General features: G+C 46.0%; 1 protein-coding gene across 1 annotated transcript; it reads left to right on the top strand.

Moving 5' to 3' along the window:
- Positions 1–5,837: 5,837 nt before the first annotated feature.
- On the top strand, positions 5,838–25,471 carry SLC41A3 (solute carrier family 41, member 3). Its single transcript, XM_009874673.1, has 10 exons — positions 5,838–6,032; positions 12,600–12,707; positions 13,323–13,394; positions 14,202–14,346; positions 16,425–16,571; positions 19,080–19,224; positions 19,935–20,014; positions 21,831–21,962; positions 22,754–22,902; positions 25,301–25,471. The coding sequence occupies exons 1-10, from the start codon at positions 5,838–5,840 to the stop codon at positions 25,469–25,471; spliced, it is 1,344 nt and encodes a 447-aa protein (XP_009872975.1).
- The last annotated feature ends 717 nt before the right edge of the window (positions 25,472–26,188 follow it).

Genomic DNA, 26,188 nt, shown 5'->3' with positions numbered 1-26,188 from the left:
CAGGCGGGCGGTGATGGGGGAAGATGTGGGGCACTGCCTGGGCCAGCGGTGGGACAGGCGGCATGAACAACAGTTGTATCAAGAAATGTGAGGTGATGGTAGGAAAAGGGTGACTGGTAACGATCTCGCATGTTTATTTTTGCTTATAAAATGCTGTAGGGTCGTGGTAGCTTCTCTGTAGATACATAAGCGACGCAGTGCACGTGTGTCAACTGAGGCACAAAAGGAAGAAGAAGTATCCAGATTAGAGAGATGAGAGAACTGTCTTGTTACAGCGGGGCAGAGGACAGCTAGCGGTACCGCGCTGGGTGCTGTGTGTAGTGCATGCCCGCACTGTGCCAGGTGTGCTAGTCCTTTGTTGGACCACAGGATGCTGGGGTGTGAACTGCTCCTGTTTCATGACTAGGGATTGGAACCTAAAAACAGGTTGGGTTCTTTCTGCTGGGCTTCTCAGTTCTCATGACTCTCAGTGTGACAGCTGGTGTGTCCAGAATTCTGGCTGTGTGCAGCACCTTCTGCATCATTCTAGGTTTTCTCAGAGTGAGAGCCAGGGTGCATAGCAAGCACCTCAGTGTGAACACAGGCCTAGGAAGAGATGCACTTGCAGAAAAGGAAGTTGATTTGATGCTATACAAAGTTGAAGGTAAACCGAGGACTAGTATTTGGTTCAGCGGAGCATCTAGGATTTTGGGAGTAGGTGGTAGTGTGTCCTCAGGTTAGTGGAGTGGGCAAAATACCAAAAGGTTTCACCTCTGACCCATCTGATGTCTCTTTTTGTTATCTCATTGTTTCTGACTTTGTTTTCCAGAAAGGCTCTGTGACTCAAGAAAGCCACCATGAAAGGTGAGGAAGTTCGGCAGAGGAGAAAAGAGGGCAGGTCTAGGAATGGAGAGCGATCCAGGCACAAAGCAAAAGGCAAAGGTAAACACAGAGAGAGCCGACTTGGCAGCCAGGAGGCAGAGGATGTCTCTCTGCATGCACAGCAGAAGCTGTTGGCTGAGGAGAAAGCAGCTATGGCAAAGTCACTAGAAGAGTCAGCCATCTCAATTTGCCTGCAAGTGCTCCTGCCATACCTCCTAGCTGGGCTTGGAATGGTCATGGCAGGCATGGTTTTGGATTGTATTCAGGTAAGGCAAAAAAACTAATATGATACACCTGGCATGGGATAGGTGGGAGACTTTTCTTCAGAGGCACGGTCTTTCCTCTGGGAGTGACAAAGCGAAGGAGGATTTGGAGCAGTCCATGTTAATCTGTCCTTCAAAGTCAGCTATTATGTACTTTGGTGCAGCTCTCAGGAGATGGTGTGTGGTGTTTTTCTCACTCGTTTTCTCCTCTGGAGATAAAATACAACATGGTGCTAAAGAGCACACAAAGGGTCCGAGGCATCTATATAGGAAGGTGCAGTCCTGTGCAAAGATCTTACCTTGGTCCTGGGAAGAGGGTGGCTGAGCTCCAGCCCCAAGGGTTGTGGTGACACAGTACTTTCCTGCAGTAGGTACAGTTGTACCACTCCTGAGTGTAGCTCTGGATAGTCTAACATCCCTGCTTCATCACGCGAGGAGCCAGCCAGCCCACTGTTAACGCTTTGTACAACCAACCCAGCCTGTGCACCGCATCCTCTTCTAAGACATTGTAGCAGGGTCCTCAAATCCTTGAGTCTTCTTCCAGTCTGATTTCTGAGTCTGTGACCATCAAGACCAGATGTTTTCTCCTATGGTGCTGCAGCACTGAGCTTTAAGGTAGTGCAGAGCACCAAATTTTAGACAGTTTAAAGCTGCAGTTGATTTTCAGGTTATAAATTGCTCTGGCTTTGCCCTCCAGGTGACTCTCACTGCTGCTTGTCTTTTTGGTAAACCTTGTTATTTGACGAGCTAGCTGTTGGGTCAGACTGCCCTGACCTATCTGATAGTGATACTGAAACTACTGTGCTTACATTGACAACTTTCACAAATCTGGAGCTGTGTTCTTTTGCTATTAGACCAGGGCTGATCTCCTTAAAGTAGAAGAGCTATAAAGGCTTAAGAGCGACACAGTATCCTTAACTGACCTTAGTATGTTCTCAATAACCAGCAGAATATTTAGTCAGATCAGAAAACACCAAGGGAAATCCGGAACCCAGTGGCAAATTACTTTTTGTCTCCTCAGATGTCATTCTGAGGTCTTGAGCCTTGAGCAGGCACTTGGATTTTTATTTTTCAGACTGTTCAGACCAGCCCGTTTCTATGTATCTCTGACATTAAATGCATGTTGCCTCCTGTTGTGAGATACTGAAGTGTGAAATAGGTTGCAGGTAGATTTATGATGTTGGAGGATTGTTCTATCAACATTCTTCTCTTAGAAGTTGTTTGTTTTTTTTCTAGGAAGGGTTGAGCCACTGATATAAACAGAATGTGAAATTCATGCTCATCTGTAAATGCAAAAGTTTTTGTGTTAGTGCTTAGAGCCTGGGAAACTAACCCATGCAATGTCTCACAGGAAAAGCAGGCCTTTAGCAGTTGGCACGGTGACTTCTTGTGCGTAGTTATGGACTACCTGAGCACGTCTCATCATGGAGTCACTGCTGCTAGGAACTACCCTTACTTTCTAAGCTAGTCCTGGCCTCTGCCTCTGCCCCTGCTGCTACTTCTGTGGGAGAGCAGGAGATACTGCAAGGCTTTGGGACCCAAGCGCTCTCCATCTGCTTGCTATCAGTCTCTCCCCATGAACTCTCCTCTCTGCCCTTTCCTAAAGTGCAGAGGAGAGGAGCAAGATAAGAAGCAAAACCACGCAACATGGTCTGACAGAGAACTAGCAGAATCAGGAGTGGTAGTGCTCCAAGGGCTGCAACGTAGACAAAGGGCAACTCATGCAAGCTGGAGCACAAGAGGTTCCACGTAAACAGAAGGAAAAACTTTTTCACTGTGAGGGTGACAGAGCCCTGGCACAGGCTGCCCAGAGAGGTTGTGGAGTCTCCTTCTCTGGAGACTTTTAAAACTTGCCTGGACATGTTCCTGTGTGACCTTTTCTAGGTGATCATGCTTTGGCGGGGGGGGTTGGACTAAATGATCTGCTGAGGTCCCTTCCAACCCCTGACGTGTTGTGATTCTGTGGAAAGCATCATCCTTCTATGAGTCTAAGAAGTCACAATAGCACCGTCTGTTGCTAAGGCTGCCATGTTGTGGGAGAACTCACTGGTATCCCAGGCCCTTCTTTGCAGCGATGGTGAGGTACGTTTGAAGCTGTGCTCTTTAGTGCTTGTCATCTTTCTGTTCTGTTGTTGTGCTGTGGCAGTGGATGGAGACCTTAGCTCAGGGGCAAGGCTGTTTCTGCTTTGACTCCTTCAGGGCAATGCTTCCCTATTGGTTAGTTTGCAGGCACAGGGATGCAGTGTGTTTGTGTGCAGAGAAGGGCAGCAGTTTACCTCCAATTACCTTCTCTGCATACTGATTCATCGGCTGACGGCTTTTTATGGTGCTTGCTTAGAAACAGAGGCAAAGCGTGATGAACTCATAAACCCTGCCAGGCTGATGCTTTAGTGCAGGATGTGTTGCTACTGTGTTTTTAATGGTATTTGAGTCATCCAGGCTCATTAATATTTGCTTTATATTAACATTTCTGCCTGTCAGCAATCTACTTGGCAGATATAGTGGCCTATGGAACTAGGTATGCACATTTTCAGACCTTTGAGAACCTGCGATAGTTGTCCAGAAGCTGTTCTTTATTTCCTTGAAGCCTCTGTGAGTTTCTAACCAGAACCAGGCCTTTGTGCTGTCACTTCTCAGTTCCGGGCTGGTATAAAGAGATTGGGTCATGTGTGGTTATTACAGTTTTTGTTAACCCCTCTCTTCCAGCTATTGTCACCTTTTTTCCCTGCTTGGATTAGCAGAAATATACTCTTTTGTTAGCTTTCAGCTAACCAGACCATTGTTAGGTGGAGGAGACACACATGCATGGCAAGTTCCACTCCCAGCTGGGAGTGGGGAAGGCTTTGGGGGATGTGCTGAAATACCAACCTGGAAAGCAGCAAAGGACAGAGTCTCCTGCCTCTAGCTAGGGCTTGTTTTCCACCATGCCATGCTTGCAGGAAGATCTGCTGTGCCATCTCGGCCAGGTCGTCTTTGTGTTTTTTGACCAAATCAAACGTGTTGTCCAAATGCCTGAGTGCTTCCTCACTTCGCTATTTGCTTGCAAGGCAAAAACATGTCTTGTTCTGTCCAACCCTGCCAATGCATTTAGCTTCAAGCTGGGGCCCCTGTCATAGGGCCAGAGTCCATAAGTCATTAATCTCTATGTCTTTCTGCAGACAGTGTCAGAGAAGAGGTTGATTAGTACAGAAACTCTGTGTAAGGCAATGCAATTTAAATGTTCAATTTGAAATGGATCCAGAAGCCTGTATCTTTTGTATTTACCACTGATAACTTGCTTTCGCTTTTTTGCCTTCACTGGGGCCTGGCTGGATTTGAACCTATAGTTAGATTGTGAAAAACTCAGTTGCCAATGTACTAAACCAGTCCTAAAAACTGTGTTTTCTGACTCTCTAACACAGTTAGCTTGCTCAAATTAATTATTAGAAAGGAACCCAAGTAGAATACTCTGACTTCCTTCCCCGCATGCGTGAATTTGAGCAGAAGTCTTCACTGAGCAGGATACACATTTTTTGGCTGTATGTGGCTACGATACGGCTCTTGTTCTTGATCTTGTGTCAGCTCTTGGCCCATGGAGACTCTGGGCTGAGACCCCCCTCTCTCACAGACAGTATCTTCCTGGGAGTACACAAAAGCGACGTGTTTCACTGTGGAACAGGAAGAGAGATCAGCTCACAACATGCCACGGAAACATTCACCCTTTCACTCTCTTGCCTGTGGTGCAGCACGATTACGGAGCTACCTTAAATAAGCATGGGCTATGACTCTTATCTTGGCCTTTGCAAACTAGCAGAAAGTTGAAGTGATGACAGCAGATAAGGGTGTTCGCTTTTGAAGCTTATTGGCTGGTTCTGTGGATTTATTTATTTTTTTTCCACTGAAAGCCAGTCATTCAAAGGTATAGCTATCGTAGACCAGTCGTTAAGTCCTGTGGAGACCATGGAGAGGACCAGAGGTCTAGATCTTCTCTCACCAGCTGGCTTAGCTGTGTCACTTGCCTCAGGATGAGACCTGCGTAACACCGTCAGCTGTGAGAAAAGTGGACTCATGTTTTGCTTGACCTTTCTTCACCTTGAAGGAGAACAAAACGGAACCTGGTTGTTAACTCCCCACCTCCTCCGCCTTGGGACAGTAAGAAAAGTTCAACGTTGCTTATGGTGAGAGTGAGGGAACTAGGGCTGGTTCACAGCAGGCTTACATATTAAACTATCGTATCAAAGGCGAGCCGCAGTCTGACAAGAAATGTAACCTGAGGAGAAAGGACGCTAGTTCGTTTGAGCACGCTGAGGGATTCTTGCATGACCTGTCACTCTTTCAGTGCTGTAGCCTGAGCAGGTCTTACTGGTTTTTACTGAGGTGGTGGGAGCTTGAATGGGGTGTGGGCTCATTTCTATTCATCCACAGACATATCCGCAATCTTATTTTCTCTTTTTTAATTCCCCTCTGGATATAAATCAGAGAAACACCACCCATCAAGCTTGCTGCCACCTGGACTCACTCCAACTGGATGAATTTTGGAGGATACCCTGGATACCCTTGCTGCAACCCTCTGCACATGCGCCTAGATGGAGAAGCCAAAGCAACTTGACATCATTGCTGTAGTTTGAAGAAAAACATTTCTTTTGACTTTGAAGAGAGCTATGAGGAGGATCTGTATGATACCCTGATCTCCCCGCCTTTGCCTCTCTGAGCGTGGGGTAGCAGTGTTTAACTATGGTGTTCACCCAGTTAGAATTTGACCTGTGCTTCTATGGCAAGAAACTCAGAGGTTTCAAATGCAAGTTTACCAGGTCAGAAAGTGGATTTATTCCAGAGACTTCGTGGGCCATTGCCTTCCATGTTTTTGTGCCACTCCTTCTGGCTGGCTTGGGCATGGCGGCTGCTGGCCTAGTGATGGATGTTGTTCAGGTAGGTACATGTGGTTAGGCAACTTTATAACAAGAGGGTGGGCTAATGCACTGACTTGAGTGTTTGTGCATTTTCATTTTTAATGTGTGTGGCCCTAGATGGACAGCTAGAGAGATGCTGTCTGTCTTCTTTAGGTGAATACATGGTGTCCTTGTAAAGTGGGATCATGGCTTTCTGACAGGCTGCCTGACACTGCCCTTGGTGCGTTAGACGGGGTGCTTTCTTCACTGTATCTAGCTAAATGCTTCAGTGATGACTGCTGTGAAGCAACTGGGATCAGTATGCAGCGTATTCCCCTCTTGCATGATACTATTCCTTTCCTGCAAAACTTGCTGATAAGGAGATATAGGTCAGGGTTGTTATTAACTACCTGCCTCACTTAGAGGCAAGTTTACGCTTTCAGTTCTTTGCAAACAACCTAATGTAATCTTTGGTCTAGAAGGCATTTAGATACTGTGATGAGAGGCATGCCAGCATAGAAACATTAGCATTGCCTACAACCGAGTGCTTCTTGGCTAGAATCTGACGTGGGTGTAAATTTAGAGTAACTTCCATTGATTTCCAAAGAGTGCTGCTGAATTTACACTGTTGTGCCCACGACCAGGATCTATCAAATCTATCTTTCCTTTCTGCCAGTGGCACAAATAGAAATGCAATATTTGATCTAGTTTGGGCATCTCATGCCAGTGGATTTACAAATCAAAAGGCTGGCAGAGTTTCCCAAGCATATATCCTGCACTGAGCTCACCGCAGTACATTGGCTTCTCTGGCATTAGTTACCACAGCAGGAGCTAAATATGGATACTTGAGTGTTTGGAAAGACAATACTGTGCTGTTTTTTCTTGCCTTGGAAAAAAACAAAGGTGGCAGAGAAGTTGAATTAAAGGGAATATGAGGACTATCGAAGAAGGGTTAACTGGAGCGACACACACTGTTGCTGTGCTGTGTTTGTTGTCTCCACCTTGTGCTGTGCTTAGGCACAGACCTGTCTTGCAGCATTACAGAAGTTCTTAAACTACCCAAGATGTTATAATAGTTAGCACTTATCCCAGAGGAGGATAAAGACATAGTACCTACCCACTCCAGACCCTTGACAGGTGAGTAGGTTTTTGTTTAAAAGAAATTCAGTGTGCTTGCTAAGAACTGGAGTCTGTTCAGAAATGTGTGTCCAAACTAATGGAAAACGTAAGCAATGTATATATATGTGTTGCACATGCCCTTTCAATACCAGAGTGCAGTCGACATTTTGTGTGTTTCACAGAATGCTTGGGGTTGGAAGGGACCTGTGAAGATGATCTAGTCCAGCCTTCCTGCTAGAGCAGCATTCCCTGGAGTAGGTCACACAGGAACGCGTCCAGTCAAGTTTTGAATGTCTCCAGAGAAGGAGACTCCACAACATCTTTGGGCAGCCTGTGCCAGTGCTCCATCACCCTCACATTGAAAAAGTTTTTCCTTACGTTTCCATGGAACCTCCCATTTTTCAGTTGGTGACCATTTTCCCTTGTCCTGTCACTGGATACCACTGACAAAAGTCTGGCCTCATCCTCCTGATACCCACCCTTTAGATATTTATAAGCATTGATGAGATTCCCCCCTCAGCCTCCTCTTCTGCCCAGGGAGGTGGTTGAGTCACCATCCTTGGAGGTGTTTAAGAGACGGGTGGATGTTGTATTGGGGGGAATTGTTTAGTAGGTTGATAGGGCTAGGAAAAAGGCTGGACCCGATGATCTTCTAGGTTTCTTCCAGCTGATACAATTCTATGATTCTCCAAGCTAAAGAGACCCAGCTCTCTCAGCCTTTCGTCATACGATAGATGCTCCAGGCCCCTCATCATTTTAGTGGCTCTGCACTGCTCCAGTAGAACTGTGGAGCCTGGAACTGGACACAGTACTCCAGGTGAGGTCTCACCATCACAGAGTAGAGGGGGGCAAGAACCTCCCTCGACCTGCTGGCCACACTCCTCTTAATGCATCCCAGGATGCCATTGGCCTTCTTGGCTGTGAAGAGACATGGTGAAGAGACATGTGAAGAGACAGGCTGGCTCATGGTCAGCCTGTTGTCCACCAGGACTCACATGTCGTTTTCCCCAGAGCTGCTCTCCAACAGGTCAGCCCCCAACCTGTGTTGATGCATGAGGTTGTTCTTCCCTAGATGCAGTACTCAACACTTGTCCTTATTGAATTTCATGAGGTTTCTCCCCGGCCAGCTCTCCAGCCTGTCTGGGTCACCCTGGATGGTAGCACAGCCTTCTGGCGTGCTGGCCACACTGCCCAGTTTTGTATCATCAACAAACTTGCTGAAGGTACACTGTCTCTTTATTCAGGTCCTTGATGAATATATTGGGTAGGATTGGACTCAGTAGCAACCTCTGGCGGGACACCACTAGCCACAGGCTCCAACTAGACTGGCCCACTGACCGCGACTCTCTGAGCTCTGTTCACTAGACTTTTTTAAAATGGGATCATGCATGAAACACAGTAATACGAAGTGTGTTTTTTGGTGAAGGTGCTTCTAACTGTGTTGAAATAGAAGCCATCAGTCAGTGGATTCAGCTCCCAGAGGATGGAGCTAGTGCATAGAAGAGATGTTAGTGAGGTAAGCTGCTATGTATCAACAACCCCATGTCTAAAACCAAAACCAGTAGCTGGGAAAATCCAGTGATCTTAGCCTTTAAAGGTTTGAATTATTCTTCTATGCCTTTGATCTGCTTATTTTCAGCTTTTCTTCCTGCAAGTGTGAGAGCTAGAAACCCATTGTCCTGTCCAACTAAAAGCTGAGACTAAGTTTGTTTGCTTGAGGCCAGGTACCATAAGACTCATATTGGTAATCATGAGAGCTCACACTACTGAAACTACATCATTTTCTAGTCCGGAAGTCTGTGATATGTCCATTTTTCAGGGGATGATCTGAGGAATGCTTTGCCCTACTTACAGTCACTGCAAAACATGGTTAAGAAACTCTATGCCTGTGGCAGGGAGATGTATGGGCAAGCTCAAGGCTGGTATCTAGAGCGTACGTGTGAGTTTAATGGTGCTGCCCTTGTTTTGTTACCCACATAATATTTTTAAATAATGTGGTTCTGTGCTGAGAGTCCAGCTGGCTCTCTCATTTGCAGAGCTGATGTTTTTGTAAAGAAGAGGACAAAGCAGAAATTGCTTGTTTCTCTCCTATCAAACTTTTCAGGATTTTAGAAGTTTCTCATTTGTCCTGGGGTGAAGCCAAGAACTGTTCACGTTTCTGTTTAAAAAAAAAAAAAAATCACCAGGAGAGATTTGTGTGGCTCAGTTGACTCCAATTCTCTGAGTGTCTGTAATAAAAGGACGCTCAAAGAAATAGCCATTTGCCATTTTCTCTTCTTGGTTGTGCAGACCATGCAGTCCCTGTGCAGGATACCATGGCACAGATCTTTTCTTGCTGGTCATTTCCGCCTCTGCTCCAGTGATCCTTGGCCAGCTGGTTGATATTTGGGCTGACTGGTGTTGCTGGAGACCTTGCAGGATCCTGCCATCTTTTACAGTAAGGTGAAGAATCAGGTTGAAGCTGGATAATCAGATTTCAAACCAGAGAATTCAGAAGTAAAGCTTCCTTTGCATTCTCTCCTTCCACAGCACTGCAGTGGACATGCTCCAAATAAAAGTCATAGATGTAAGATGTTCCTGCTTCTTTTTGATGAGAGCCTGTGAGATAGTTAGCATTGAAAAGGTTTTTGAATTGGCTTGCATTTTATCTTCTGATCTTTCTTTTGACTTGTTCAGGGCAGTGGAAAACCTCTGAGGTTTCTTAGCTGCTTCCGTGGGAGGAGAGATGGCCCAGAGACATAACAGGACATGGTTGGATCTGTGAGGACGGTGTAAGGAGGGGCAGCAGGGCTGGAGTGCAGCTGGAGAGACTGTCTCAGTATATCACGGCCACTCTTCCTCTGTGGGACCCCTTGAGCTGGCGTTGAGACCAGCTGCACTGGTAACCAAGTTTCTTCAGAGCTGAGCTTTAGGGCCAAGATGTGAAGTGGGAAGGAGTCTCTTCCTGGCTCGGTGTCCCTGTGTGGGTTCGCAATACTGCTCCTTCTAGACTTAATGCAGCGGTATTCATTCAGGCAGGCCCTTGCCTGAACAGCTCTAACCTGCCACACTCACCTGCTCCTCCAGCTGACAGTCCTGCCAGGCAATGGCACAGAGATCATCTGCTTATTCTGTATTTCTGCAATCCAACAGAATGGAGTCCTGGCCACTGTGGTATAGATCATTATGAATCTGTCCTTAGGCTCTTGGTGAGTCACTAATGAGACTTCAAATGGAGGCAATTAAGTCAGCTGTTTTTATTAGTACACTTGCATGATTCTTTGATAATTGGTCAAAGCTTTTCAATGTAATTATGTGTAAGGCAGAGTCCCAAAAAAATCCTGCCTCTTATGCTGAAGCTTCTCTTAAAATGACTTGAGATCTGCAAAATCCTTCATGAACTCGAGGATTAGAGCTTACATTGATTTAACAAAGTCATATTTCCCAAAGGTGACATGCAAAGAAAATGCAGACAGTTGAGTTTTTTATGTTGCTTTTTATTTATATGTCTTTTTATGTGAAAAATATGCAAGATCTTAAATATGAATGTCTGTATTTTAAGTTATAGGGGCTTTTTTATGCTGTGATTTTGAAGTCTTTTCTCTCTTTTGAAGGTGGCAAATATGTGTTTGGATCTTTATTCTTAATCAAAGAGAAAAGAAAGGGGAGGATTTGGATCTTTGAAAGAGATGTCTGGTCCTAGGTTTGCTCATGTATTTAAGTTCCACGTTAATAGATTCAAACAAAATTGTAGTGTGTCAAATAAGGTGACTATTCTCACGTTGACTGTTATTTACAGTTATTTACATTTTGAAACACGCCTGTTTCCAGGTCACCACTGCCAGGAAATGTGCCTTTTTATATTGATAATAATGTTTTGCCTGTTATCTGTACCTCTGAGTGGTGTCTTGCACCACGTGCTCAGGCCTGGCTCAGCCCAACCTCTGTTCATCCTAACTCAGAAGGAAGCTCTGGCATCTTCCCAGCAGACAGCCATGCCACCGGCTTCCCACAGCTTCCCAGGGCACAGCCAGAGCAAAACACCGTGCCGTTACACCCTGTCTGTATTTCCCGACAGGCTGATAGCTGAATATGTTGACATTTACCGAGTCTGCTCAACCTCCTGGATTTTCGGGTGTATAGAATCCCAGTGGATGTGGAGAAGGTGGGCAGGGATCTGTTGTTCATTTTGTCCTCTAGTGCCCCAATTTTGGCCTCTCATATGATACTAGTCAGTGACAACTTAGAATTAAAATGGACAAGTGGTCCTTCACATGACGTGTAACTGACCTATAGACGTTTCTGACGCAGGATGGCACGTGTTGGATCGGGGACGTGGGATGGTACCTGAAAGAAATCCTTTGGGCGTGGATTAGCATGCAGAAAAATGCCACCAGCTCTGTACCCTGTGACAGATAGTTGTAGGCTGAAAAGTACATGGGAGAATTACCCTGTTTAGTCATACTTGTAGGTTCTCATACATCTGAATTTGACTGCTGGTGGGGATGAGGCTAAGTTAGATGGACCTTTGGTCTGACTCATGGCAGCTGCTCTTTGTTTCTTCTATTCTGCTCTTAGACATTGGGCTAGTTGGTTTTATTTGACAGTGAGCTGCTCCGTTTTGTGATTTCATCTTGACGTGAGCCTCTCTGGCTACAGTGGGACTTTGCCAACGTCCTTGAGTGCACAGAGGGTGAATGAATGATGTTCCAAGGCACTGTATGGTAGATAAATTGGAGAAGATGTGTTCATCAACAAAGTTCCTTGAGGTTTTAGATAATTTCTAGTATTGCAGTTGATTGTATGGCTTTGTACAGTTCAGCTTCAGAGGAGCAATGACAATTGAGATATTGGCCCAGCAGTGAGGGCTTATGAGATAGCTTAATTCAAAATGCTTTTTCCAGCTATGCTGGGAGCATACTTGGTAACAGCAAGATTTAGGAACTGCCTGTGGAGAAGAGAATCAAAAATCTCCTTCCCTCCCACCACCAGTCTTAGATGCTTAGTTAGAAGCTTGGTAAAAAATATACAGACATGGCTTTTGTTGTTGGATTGTTTCCAGATCTGTGTGTTTATTCTTATGAGTCTGGATAGCAGTAGGCGTTCCTGTATCTAGTGTCAGTACAAAGGATGGAGTGCATGCTGTATGTCATTTGGCTTATGAATTCTAGTTACTTGTCATGTTGTTCTTGGCTAATGCTAAAGGCACACTTCAGTTTGTGGCCTTCCAAAATCTTCTCCTGCCCTCAGGAGAGGGCACTATCCCTATTCGGATAGTGCTTTGCTGTGTGTGAGATCAAAAAGAGTATTGCAAGCTGAAAATTGCTAAGTTCACGCCCAAAATGCAACCGGCCCTGGGCAGCAACTGCCCCCTTGTGCACAGCAGACATCTGTAGAGCCAGTGGTGAGGTGGGAACCTGCTCCTCTTTGAAGCAACAGCTCCTCTTTGAAGCAACCAGTCCACTGGTAAGCATCACAAACTGATGTTGTTGGCTTTGTTTTCTTTCAGCACTGGGACGTGTTTCAGACAATTACAGAATTTTTCATCCTGGTTCCTGCCTTGGTTGGTTTGAAGGGTAATCTTGAGATGACGCTGGCATCCAGGCTCTCTACTGCTGTGAGTGTTAACAAGGTGGTGATGGGGTGTGTGGGGGAGGGAGGGGATTAACAGGAGGCATCAGGAGATTCTGCTTTTATCTAACCACACTGTGTGTATGAGACATGCTCTTTTCTGCTAAGAAGAAACTAGTGGTGTGTGAGTGTTAAAATAATGTGCTTGCCCTCCTTTTCTAACTGGAACAGAGAATCTCCATCTGCACTGTGAAGGTGAATTAATCCCTGGGTGGCCAGTTGCTCATATTTGGGGCCCTGTGACACATGAAGGAGACAAACCCAGAGCTCCACAGCTGTCAGCTTCAGTATTGGATTGTTTTTCTGTGGATATTGATCCTTGATCTGGGCTTCCCAGCAATCCTACCCTATGGGATGCAGACCAAGGCTTCTTGGGACCTGAAGCAGCTTTTGCTACTCTGGATTTGATTTTTCCTGTCTCCCTATGCAGTTTCGTTTTGTATTGCATGTCTCAGGATAAATCAGAGCTTAACAGAGCAACAAAAGAAGAAAAATGGTTTAATTTGTTCAGCTTTTGGTCTGTGCAGGGCATGGTGGATGCACCCACTCCACCTTTAGGTGGTGCTCTGCTATGCCTCTCCACCTCTCTTTTGGCTCCTAGGCTAACACTGGACAGATGGATGATGCCCAGAAGAAATGGAAAATGGCCACCTGCAATTTAGCCCTTATCCAGGTGAGTCACTTCAACGGGGAAAGGGAAAAGGCCCTTTTCTCTTGCTGTGCTGCAGCCCTAAAGCATCTGTTCCCAACAATGCTGAATCCTGAGTTGTTGATTTGGGGCAGGTATTCTCAACAGAGCTAAGCAGAGCCAGAACTTGTCCTCTAATAAAGCTCTATGTGGCCCCAGAACTTGTAGTTTAGCTGAAAAACACATCTAGACATTCCTTGCCTTTGTGGGCAGACTGAAATAATGAAAAAAACTCTTTTTGTAGGGGGAACTGCGACACAATCCCTGTTTCACAATAGCTGATAGATAAAGCCTGTCGTTTACTGGCAATGTTTGGGATCAGCCTTGGGCAGGAGGGGAGAGATGGGAGAAATGTGACTCTTGGAGCTCTTTCTGCTTGTTAAAATCCAGCAACCAGCCTAGAGGTTGCATATGGCAAGGCCACAGGGCTTGCAACATGTGTCTGTGTGCTTTCCCTTATCTCCTGCTACAGCTTTCGGCTTGCTAGGAGTGCTGTGTTGATGGGGAGCCCATTTTTGTGTTGACCAGGTCTATTCCTTTGCTGATGGACTCAGTGTCCTTTGTAGAAATGTTATCTGCCCTTTGCAGGCCTCCAGAATTTTTCTCCAAACTTTGTGAGGATTTTTATTTTTTTTTTAACATAGTGGAGCCTTACAGGGATGCTGCTTAAATGAATAAGCAGTCAGCATCTCTGCAAGGCTTAGCTGTGTGGAAATGCCACGGAAGCACGGAGCCAGGGCTGCCTGGGACTGGATGCAGATGATTGCTCACCAGCTGTCTTTTGGCCCCCAGGTCCAGGCCACTGTGATGGGATTTCTGGCTGCTCTTCTTGCTCTGGCCCTGGGAGGCATATCCAAGAGCTCTGTGGACCCACGCGAGGCTCTCTTGCTGTGTGCCAGCAGTGTGACCACGGCCTTCATAGCTGCATTTTGTCTTGGTGAGTTGTTTTGACTCCTCAGATCAAATATGCAGCGCTCAGCCACAGAAAAAAACCTGTCCCTTCTGCTGGGGAGGCCCAGCTGACACTCCTTTGGTCTGGCACAGGGAGAAGGGATGGCGGGACCATTAGTCCTGTGTCTTGCTTTCATCCCCTCCGTATCCTGTCTTTGCTTCTCTTCTCCCAGGAGCTGTTGTTTGCCTGACTCTCAGCATCCAGAGCAGCAATCAAAATGCCCCACTTCACCTGATGTGCAAAAAAATGCCATGTGCTACCTGTGGATGTACACACACAGACATTAGGTGTCTACGTTTTCTAGGGAAGAATGACTTGAGGCAGTGGCCTAAGCAGGATATTGAGAGCCTGTTGGTAGACAACTGCAGACCACACTCGATGTGGAGTCACCCAGTACCCTGCGGAGGATTGTGGCCAGCTGTGCCAGCTGTGGGCTCTGAGCCAAGCAGCCCACTCCCCTGGCTATTCCCCGCGTAAGGAAAGTGCGATGGGATGGACAGGCAGGAGCTGCTCCGTGTCCTCAAGATGATCAGTTTGTAGGTCTGCCATACGAGGGCAGCATGACACCCTGAATGGTGGGAGCTGCCAGAGCTGGACACAGCAAGTTTTCTAAAGGAAAGGGACAAGTTTAGAGCAAGTGCATACCCTGAGGCTGGAGTCAAAGGGTGATTGTAGATGCCTTTGATGAAAAACATGGGATGAGGCAGTTGTTAAAAGAGAAAAACAGCAACCCAGCTTTCATTAAGCTCTTCCCTTCAATCTCCCTGCTTGGTGTGATGCAGCGAGGCTTTGCAGCTTTACCATTGCAGACTTTCAGCTAGCAGTAGTTTCTTCCCTGGATGTGGTCACAGAGGGCCTGTGTGTGGGTGGGCACAGAGGGAAGCTGCTGTTTTTGTGACCAGGGAGGGAAGCAGCATGAGCTGTGCTGTGGAGACGAGAGCATGGGTGTCTGCGAGGGCTTTTGTGGAGAATGTCGTGTTGTGCGAGGATGTGTTTCTGTATTAAGGGATGTTGTATCAGGGAAGTTGCACACGTGGCATTTCTTAGAGGAGAGACGATGCTCTTGTGCACGCTCAGCTTTGATGGGCCTGCGCAAACAGGCACAGAGAGGTTGTGAGCTGAAGGCAACGACCATTTCTCAGGCTTCCTTTGGTGCATCCTGTCAGCTACGGAATGAGTTTGAACAGATGTCACGTGTCTTGTCTCAAGGCTGCCCTTGCTAGTCACACAGCAGTGGAGACTAGCCAGGCAGGGTTTATTCCAGGTGGCTCTTCCACAGGCCTGTGAGAGATCTGATGGCTGAGACATTCCCACGCGTTCATCAGGGTCTGGGGTTTGTGCTTGTGAACTTAGCTGTGCAAACAAAACTTGCCTTCTACAATGCTGAAAAGCAGCTGAATTTGCCGGGCGCAGCTCAGAGGACAGGGAAAAGAGGTGATTTGGGCCACCTCCATAACCCCTTACTCTGTAGCTGCTCACAGCATCTACATCCACCTCGTACAAATTAAAGCAACCCCCAAAGACTTTGGGACATGAGGGCTTAGTCTGCTGGCTGGACCGAAAGGCTAATTCAGGCTACTGTAAGGAAGCTCGTTGCTTCTTGGTGGTTCAAACTCAGAGAACTTTTGGTCTAATATGGAAAATATCTTTGTGCTGTGGAATCCAGAGCAAGGAGTGGCGCCACGAGGCTGCTGCATGCCTGCTGTGTGCTTATCTGTGAGTGTGTTTGTGCCTGGTCCTGCTTCAAGGCAGCAAAGATTAGACTGCTCAGGAGGGGAGCTGCATTTGGGCTGCCTGCTGGTTTCTCCTTTGATCCCTGGAATTTGCCTGGGTGCCTCTGGGCCTTTGGTGCAGTTCAAAAGGGCAGAGTTATGCCCTTCACGTTGGTGAAAGCAAGAGGACAAATTCCTGGGGATATCCAATCTCCAGCTGTGTGGTACCGCTACAGACAATCTGCATCTTGCTTTTCCCAGAGCCTGCATCCCTCTGGGGACCCGAGCAGCAGCTCTTAGCTGAAACGCAGCAGGATACATTCTCTGATGCTCACTCTGTGTCTTCTCTAGGTCTGGTGATGATTGGCGTTATCATCGGAGCAAGGAAATTTAGGATCAATCCAGACAATATCGCCACACCCATAGCAGCATGCCTTGGAGACTTGATAACCCTTTGCCTGCTGGCAGGAATCGGCAGTATACTCTTCAAATACAGAGGTACAGTGTGTAGCAGGGTTTTGCAGCTCAGCAAGAAAGGGATGAATCCTTGTGAAATTATTTCAGGGTGTGTACCCGTTTCTGGCATGTTTCAGAATGGAGGCTGTCATGCCTCTGGGATACAAAGGTGCTTTTTTCAGGCTCTCTTTTAGTAGCAAACAGGAAGGTAGAGCCTAAGAAACACAACTGGGATTTGTCAAAGAAATGACCAATATGTATTGCATAGCTTTGGAACAGAAAGTTGACATGTGACACTGACTCTGTTCCTGCATCTATCACTAGCCAAGCATAACTTTCTGTGCATGGGTAATAGCAGATTCTTCCTCGAAAAACAATTTCAGGGTTTTGGCATTTGTAAAATATTCTTGTATCTTCCCATGTGGAGAGTCGTGGATGGACAAGATATTATCCAATTGGAAAGAGGGAGGCAGTGCTGCATTGTTTTATGCGTGAGGCTCTGGGCAGGAGTTGTGGCTATGGGAGACTGGGGCACCTGTTGACACTGAAAAGCCCAAAACGTGTTACGACTTGGTGATGTAGGTCTAAGTGTTGCTTGTAAAGTGCTAGGCTATTTGCCATGAGCCTAACCTAGCACTGAAACAGGAAAATAAAAAAATCAGCAAACTCGCCACCATCTGACACCCAAACTTGCTTCAGACTGTGAGCAGAAGCAGCAAGGCAGCTCTTCTCTCGTTCCATATGCCAGCAAATGAGGAAACGAAGGAGCGAGTGCATGTTGCAGGGAGAGGCCCAATGATCACTTCTGTTCAGTCCTCCTTGAACTTTGGAGGTGCATTTTTTTAATAGGCTTTTTCCATTATGCCATCACACCTGCCTCTGTAAAGCGACTTTGTCTTTCAACTGCTACGCCTCTGATAATATCTCCCAGGGAGCACATGGTGGAACAACCTGATAACCTCTGTGTTTGTGACCAGAGAGCATTTGTGATGTTTTCAGAGTAATTTAAATAGCCACTTGAGATGGAAGATACTCAGCCCACAGACACCTAGTCATTGGCAGCATGAAACGAAGCAGACAGGATGCACTGTTGAGTAAATCAGTTTCCCTCCCCAGCATGTAGTAAGGGACAGGTCATGCTGTGACAACTTCTAGGACTTAACAAAATGTCTACTTCAGAAATACGGGTGACTCAGTGGAGATCAGAGTACTGTGTGCCACCTTCTTCTGCAGAATACCCTTTTACCAATGAAGATTTTCAATTTATTTTAGAATCAACCCTGGTCCTTCCCAGTCCTGCATAATGGAGATGCAAACTGTGCCAAGGGGTTTCAGCTTACTTATGGACTGTAGGTGAGGGAATGTGGCAGAACTGGAATGTGGAAACTGAAGTCCATTTATCCTACCAAGAGCCTTTCTGTGGGCTTTGATAAGGTTTGATAGACACCAGTGCTCTGTCTGCATTATTTAAGGAGGAATTAATTGCTCAAAATAACAAGGGGTGTGGGTAGGAGATGCAATACAGCAGCCAAGTCTGTCAGACCACCCATCTGTCCAAAATGACTCCAGGTAGTAAAGTGCACTGATAGAACAGCAGCTACTTACACCCCAGGAGTGGTCGCATTTCAGTGCTACAGCCACACGTAAAGAGTGCACCTTTGTGTAAGAGCCCTTGATTTGTGGAAGATGATCACAGCAGTGCTTTCTCATCCAGAGAGCCCGAGGCCCCAGCAATGGCATTTGGAAAACTACACACTTTGAGCCTACTTCATCTCCCAGATTACCTGCAAAACCTATGTTACAACCCACTGGCTTTGGCCCCAACACAGATACCAGATGGGAAGCTTTGTGGAAGAAGCGTTTTTGCATCGAAAGGGTTGGCATCATCCCCATTGCTTGAAGGTGTTTCTCATACTTCTGAGTCATGTTTATTTTCTTTTAGTGCTGCACATCTATTTATTTTTTAGTTCTTTGCTTGTAAAGATCACTTCAAGGTTATGCCCCTACCAAGCAGAAAAAACACCTAGTGGAAGCACATGTAAGCAGGCATGAAAGAAACCCTGGGACTGACTGGCTTCTACATACAAGAGAGCATGTTTTCCTGTAGAGCAGGCCAGCTGCTCAGCAATTTGACTAGTTTGCCACCAAAAGTACCTATTACCTCTTGTTTTAGGTGTCTCATAAGTGATACAGCTTGCACACAGGAGTTTCCTCCTTGCCCTGCTGTTCGATTTGTACCCTGAAGGCAGAAATTTTGTCTTGCTTAGTTGGAGATGGAATTGGAGACTTGCTCATCCTCAAACATAACTTGCATTGAATCCTGCTGATTTTCAAACAATATCCTCTAGCAGTGAGTTTCAGGGATTAATTATGGATTTCTGTGGTGGAGTTAGGTGGTTGGTTGGGGAGTATCTTGGTTTATGTGATTTTCCTGCTAACATAACTCAGTCTGAGAGAGAGCTGCCTTTCTTCCTGACTTCATGCAGTATAATTTTGGCAACGTGTGAGGCCATGGGCATTTATTTCAAGATTATTTTTTTTCCTTGCCAGATATGAAATACCTTGCTCCTCTCATATGCACTGCCTTCATTCTCACGATCCCTCTCTGGGCTGCTATCGCCAAGCAAAATCCTTCCCTTGCCGAAGTCCTGAAATGTGGGTGGCAGCCGATCATCACTGCAATGGGCATCAGCAGGTAAATCAAGGAACCACTTCTGAGCCCGCACATGCATGCACGTTGCAGTGAGACCTCATGCTCATTTAAAAAGCTACTGAAAGTAAAGCTGGGAGGGGCAGCAGAAGGGTGTTTGTCCAGTGCTTCTTGGTCATTACTGGCCTTCCAACAGGCTGTGAGATACCAGATAAGGAACTCCCAAACGACTAGAAAAAGCACATTGTTTTAAGTCTCACTTGCACATCCATGTACCATGTGGGTGTAATCCAGGAAACCAAAAAGGGAGATCATGACTGTCACATAGTCAGGCTTCAACTTCATTTTTACCCAGCTGTAAAGATAGAAGACTGGTGTACTGTAAAGACAGAAGACATGTCGTTCGTTCCCCATGCTACATCTTTCAGACCCAGCTGAGATGTGGGAGAGACTTAAAAAAACCTGCTAAAACCAGTATAGAACTGTAGCAAAAGTTTTGAGGGGGGTGGTAAAGCTTTCCTGGCTGCTGTCAGTTTTGCTAGAGGGTGCCTTCCTAATCTCATCATGCCATTAACAAAAACTGCAAGGCTATCTATTAATGAAAACTGAGCTATAAAAGTAGTAAATGGTGAATAGTCCAACCCTTGCAATGGGGAGGAAGCAGTAACTCATCTTGGTGTGCTCTTCTCACAGTGTAGAAATTGCCTTGGGGAAAGAGCTTGATCCACCCTCAGTGTATGTCCTTTTTTTAACAGCATTGGTGGGCTCATCTTGGACAAAACCATAACTGCCGCACACTTTGAAGGCATGGCAGTTTTCACACCTGTGATTAATGGTAGGTTGGATGGGGAGTTATATGCATGCTTTTATTTATACCTCCTCCTCCCCGAGCGTTGTGGTATCCACTGTTACCCCTACACAGAGGTCTGTGTTCAAGTCCCTGTTCCCGTGGAAGTGAAGCTACTGGTCCCCATTACATCCTTGCTTACTCTTATCTTAAAGTGTCTCTGAAGCAAAATAGCAGGCAGAGTTGAAAAATACTTGCAGAGCTGTGGGAAAGGTTAACAGCATGATAGCTGTCTCTGGGAGCTATGTTGACACCTTTGCTTTCGTAACATCAAACCTACTAAGGATGTAACAATAAATCAATTTCCCTGTCTCTCCATTCAGTGATTTGAGCTGTGCGATCATCCCCTATACAGATTGTTGATAAAGATTAGCGTATCGGTTATATACGTGTGTATATATAAAATAATGTATTGATTATATATGTGTGTATATATAAAAAGATCTTATATATAGGGATTTGTTATATATATCTTAACATCTTTTGAATATGTAGTTAAATTTGTTGAAGCCTCGCAGTACTTTTATACACACACATACCAGTACAAACTGATGGGAATCCTGGCATCTCTGAGGATTCACTGGGTTATTTTTCTGCTATCGTAATGTTCTTGCAGGCCAGGCCCATTCAAGGGGAAACCTCTGTTCCTAGGGCAGGCTTGACCTCGTGCCATCCTCAAAGCATGGTGTACTCTTGCAGTGTCAGAGGGCATCACCCAGCTGTCACCTTAGTGGATCTACATAAAGACAGCCACCTTGCTGGCAAACTCTTTCCAGCATGGTTAGACGAAGAGCCTGATTAGGAAAGCACGTCATGAGCAATTCAGTTGAACAATGGTTGACCCAGACTTCAGTCTGTAGGGGCAGTTGACCTGTTTGGCAGAGCTGGTGGCAGAGTTACGCAGTGCTCTGTGTGTTTGCACAGGTAGCTCCTTGCTTTGCGTGTACAGGGTAACACAGTCCTACAAAGTGTGGCAGTGCACAATTCAGAAAGCTCCTATCTTAAGCTATGTTGAGCTAGTCTTAGGATTTTCCCATTGATTGTGCTTTGGCAAATCTCACATTTAGTGATGAAACATTTCCTTCTTCGAGGAAGGGAAACTGTGAGAAGCCTGTAGGGCCTAGCTCACTGTTTTCTGTGGCGTTTCTACCCTGCAAATACTCAGGATGGTGGAGATTTGCTCCAGAGATCATCATCCCTCTGTTTTCTGCTGGAACACATAGCTGCTTTTGTTAGAATTAAACTGTCTGGAAGGAATTAATTTCCTTTTAATTGCCTAACATATTTGGGCTCTGATTCCTTCTAGTATGATTCCTCCTCTTTTAACAAGTGTGTTGTCTTCAGACGGACATAGACTCACTCTCTGTGATGTCTGTTGTCTTTTAAACAGTAATGATGCTCTGGCTGGGTAAATCCAAGAAGTGGCCATGAGCAGCATCTGCCATTGCCTGTGCTGCTTTCTCCAGGTGTTGCTCACAGACTGCATCAAACCAGGTGCAGTTATATCATCTTTGGAGGCCATGTGGCATTTACAGCTGGTGCTGGGAAGCAGGAGAAAATGTTTCCAATAGAGTATTCAGAGATGATCGCTGTAACCTTCCTGATTTTTAAGAGCCGTTTCTGCTGAGTGAATAGAGAGCAGCATCACCATGACATGTGAGATCAGGATTTCTCTTTCTCTCACTTCTGCTCTCAGTGAGCTTGTAAGGGAATGCAGAACAGCTCACCGTGGCCTATGTTTTAGACTGATGTTTGCTGCTGCAGTGGAGGTGATTTACAGGTTTACTGTGTTTTATCCTCATAGGTGTTGGAGGGAACCTGGCTGCCATCCAGGCCAGCCGTATTTCCACATTCCTGCACTTTTTCGGCACGCCTGGAGTTTTGCCAAAGGAGATGAGGCAGAATTGGCCTGACCCATGCACCGTATTCTCATCAGGTAGACCTTGCACCCTAGGTGTCCATGTCTCAAGGCCTCTCATCACAGATAGCTCCTTTATCAAGCCTGGTTGGTGAAGGACTAGGTGGGTTTCAAAGGCAGAACTCCATTTTCCCCTTACAGGGAAGATACTCAGATCAGAGAGGAAGCATCTTTGCAGTGGGCAGCTTGAAAAAAATCTCGTGGTATACTTGCTTACTAGTGTGCAAAGAAACTTGACTTCAGGGAGCACTAAAAAAAGTAATTGAAAAGGAATCATAGTTTTGATCTAATAGAAAGTCTTTTTAACTATGGCCATCCTAGAGCCATCACTTGTGGACAGAGGGGTGAACAGAGCATAACCTTGCTGAAAATCAGCAATTCCTCCATCTTCAGCAGTGGATAACCCAAAGCACCAGCAAAACTGGATTTAGACCTGTTTTCTTTTTAGATTGCACTTTCCTCTTGATTTTCCCTTGCTAGTTTGGGAGTTCCCACTAAAATAAATTGAAAACTGGGAAAGTGGGTTGCAGCACGGCAGAGGAGAAGCAGTGGGAGGCAAGAGAGCAGCTGAGAGGAGTGTTTGGAAGAAGTGGAGTGGATCAGCATGGTGCGCTTCTCTGGCACATAATTCTAGTGCTAGACAAAGCTGCTGGGCTGATACTGCAGATACTCCAGATTGCTGCACGATCTACGAAAGGTGTTAGCAATGTGGTTGGTGGGAGGGGACAGCCCCAAGTCTATGCATTAAAATGTCCTCCCCACACCGTCTGCAGCTGCTGTCATTGCTGTTTCTGTCTCTGTCCTTGCAGAAGTGCATGCCAAGTCAGCCCGAGTCCTGTTCTACCTGGTTATCCCAGGGCATCTCATGTTCCTCTACATCATCCGTCTGCTGCGGGGAGGCCACACATCTCTGTCCGTCACCTTTGTGATGTTCTATCTGGTTGCTGCTTTGCTACAGGTAAACCCCAAATTCTTATCCAAGAGGAACCTCTCAGATACCGTGGAAACAAAGCAGTCTTTGTTAATAAACAGGAGTCATAGTAAAACTTCCAGCAGCGGCCCACATTTCCAGTCATTTCAGGTGTGCTTCCAACCAGGCAACACCTATCTTCTGTGGGTCCAGTAATACTTCACCCAAATTGCCAGGGTCTGGTTTCCCACATGAGCATGACTGCCCTTAAGCATGAGTGAGGGATCAGACATGAGATTAGGAACAAATTATCATCATCTACTGAGCTGCTGGAAGTGTGCAGAGACACATTTGTGAAGGAAATACCTCTCGCTGTAGGTGATACCTTGTTTTGCCATGTTCACTCCTTGAGTCTTTAAGACCCAAGAATTTCTAGACTGCCACTGGTCATCTCAGTAAGGGGCAAGTGAGAGGCTATGAACCCCAGCCAGCAGGTTTCCCCACTGGGATCCCTCTGGGCAAGGCCACATGGGTTAAAAGCAAAGGGAAGACCTAGGCCTGAGAAGTTTGTCTTCAAAAGTAGAAGTTCTGAGTAGACAATGGGAGTTCATCCAATTTGTTTTGCCTCTTCCCTTGCGCTGTTTTGCCTGCCGTGTAGACTTTGTTGCCTCACTCAGAAATGCATGTGGCTGTTGCTTGAACTCACAGAGGCTCTGACTTCACTTGCCCTTTTAACTCAGCAATTCATTAATTTGCAGGGTGAGGTAGCTGACTTCTCGCTTCGCCTTACAAGCAACCTCGTGTCTGTGGGTGAATTCCTTGTGTGTGTAAACAATCAGTTTTTCTTGACCTTTGCACAACCTGTGCCCGGTGGCACAGCCACAGTTGTAAAGGAAACTATTTATTCTTCTCTTTATGCATTGGGGTAACTCCTCAACCAGAGCCAAGAAGGTAAATATGCAGGATAAATGACAGCCTAAAGAGCAGAATCCCAGCAATGCTACTGGCCCTGAAAGATTCCCATGGAGGCCAGCAGAGGGGAATATACTCAGCCTGGTTCTTTCTTCCTTTCCATTATACTTCATAAAGAAACACAGAAAGAAAGAGAGGGGGAGGTTTGAGTCAGCTGGAGGAGAACCAGAGAGAAAGATCAGGGGCCTAGAAACATGACCTCAGAGGAACGATTGAGGTCCAAAGAAGAGAGGCTTGAGAAAAATCTGATTGATAGCCTTTAAACTATCAAGTTTCTGTAAGAAGGGACAGAATAACATTTTCTCTGTGGTCACTAGGGATGAAACATAAAATGATGAGTTTCAAATGCAAAAAGACAGATTTATGTTAGACCTTGGGAAGAACAAGAACAAACAGGAAAAATGCTATGAGAATGCTTAGAGTTGACATCTCCGTCTTTGAGGGTTGTTTAGCATAGGTTAAACAAACGACCTTCAGGAAAGATGTGGGCATATTTGATCTTGTATTGAGGCAGAGGAATGGTTTATATGAAACTCTTGAGTTACCATCCAGCTTTAGTTTCTGTGATTCTGTTATGAATTTGCTTCCCATCTCTCCTTCTCCCTCTCTTCCCACCCAGGTTGCTGTTTTCACCTTTAGAAATGCCATTTCTGGCTTTGGTTCCTGTTGTGCTACAGTCTCCCATGGAGGGACTACAGATGTGGGGTGCAAACTCTCTCTCACTTCTTAATTCAATTAACTAAACAGTCTTTAATCTTTAACCGAAGTATTTTTTTTCCTCCATCTGTTTATCAGAATCAGGAATGAAATAGGAATTAAAAGAAATCACAACAAAGATTTTAAAACTGTTGAGATGAAAAAAAAAAGAAATTATTTTCTTTTTTTAAACATGTCAGTGCTGCTTGGTATAACTTTGATGCAAAAACTGCCTCGAACTCCAGTTGTCCACTGAGACTCCTAGAAAAAACAAAGTAGACGTGATCTGAATTTCTGATGGAAAATAAAGAAGGATGAGGAGAAGAAATCTGGCTACAAACTTATCCTTTAGAGCTTCCTGCATATTGGCAGTGGGCCTGTTTCTATTGGAGTGAATGGGAGCACTCCCATTCAGGATGTGTGAAGTGGTAACTGTACCTTTGGGAGATGCTTTTGGTGTGGCCAGGCTGTCGTTTTGGGCCACGTGGTGCTGGTGAGCAGTTAAAGCCTGGTCCCCATGCTTGCAGCCTACAGCAAGGGGCTGTGGCACCATGGGTGATGCCAGGCACTGCCCAAGGGTTTGAGCCAGCTACACCCATCCCAGTGCAGCTCCATCCTGCAGAGAAGCAGCAGTTTTCTGGGGAAGGTCTTACCTCCTGGCGATCCCCAGTAGCTTTGGCACCCTGGCTATGGCCGTGTGGTTTTGGCTGTGAGCTGAGGGAGGCTGTGCATTACCTTCTTGCTTCCTCACAGCAGGGCCTCTCTTGCCTCTCCTCAGGTGGGAATCCTGCTCTACATGGCTGACCTAATTGTGCGCCTGCTGTGGAGGAAGGAGCTGGATCCAGATAATTGCTCCATCCCCTACCTCACCGCCCTGGGGGATCTCCTGGGCACTGGATTCCTGGCCATCTGTTTCCACCTGGTTTGGCTCATCCACGGTACAGACTGAATCTGGGAAGCTGAGAGACCATATGCAGCTCTGCATCACTTCGTGCAACGTGGTGCTTTCCTCTGGGACAACAGGGTACTTGGCAATGAGCGCTGCGTCACCCAGCTGGACTGGGCCTCCCTTGACTCCCTTGATGCCCCGTCTCTGCTGCCCAAACACTAAAATAAAGTGGGTAAAAAAAAGGTAATCCTGTGGATTTGGGGATTGTTTTTTCTGGCCATAGCTCAGCCTGGTCAGGTAGGACCTCTTGCTTCTTTCTGTTCCATTTGGGGTTCAACAACACAGTTTTAATAGAACTTCAGGAAAATCAGTGCTTCCCAACCAAGAGCAGCCTTTTTCAGCCCACTTGTTAGAATTAAAGGCCAGTCCCTCTCCCACTGTCGCCATTCACTTATTAACAGTTGCTCTGCAACAAGTCTAGAACCTGCATGTGTGCATAAGGACTGCGTTGGGCTGGATGAGGATTTGACATGAAATGACTCCTTAGATCCTCACTCTGGGCTGAGTATCTTGTGCTACCAGGAACACATCAGGGAGACTTGTGTGGCTGAAAGCAGCCAGTTCTCACTGAAATTGAAGAAGTGGTAGGTTCCTCCAGATCATAAGATGCCCAAGAGTCAGGAGCTGAGGACACGGATCAAACCTTTGCAATGTGCCACTAGGCCTCAACTTTAATAATAATCTACCTTTGTATATGTTGGAAGAGGGAAAGGGGGA

Source organism: Apaloderma vittatum, unplaced genomic scaffold (assembly GCF_000703405.1).
Source record: "Apaloderma vittatum isolate BGI_N311 unplaced genomic scaffold, ASM70340v1 scaffold7538, whole genome shotgun sequence".
Taxonomy (NCBI): domain Eukaryota; kingdom Metazoa; phylum Chordata; class Aves; order Trogoniformes; family Trogonidae; genus Apaloderma; species Apaloderma vittatum.
This window is presented reverse-complemented; position numbering and strand designations above follow the sequence as displayed.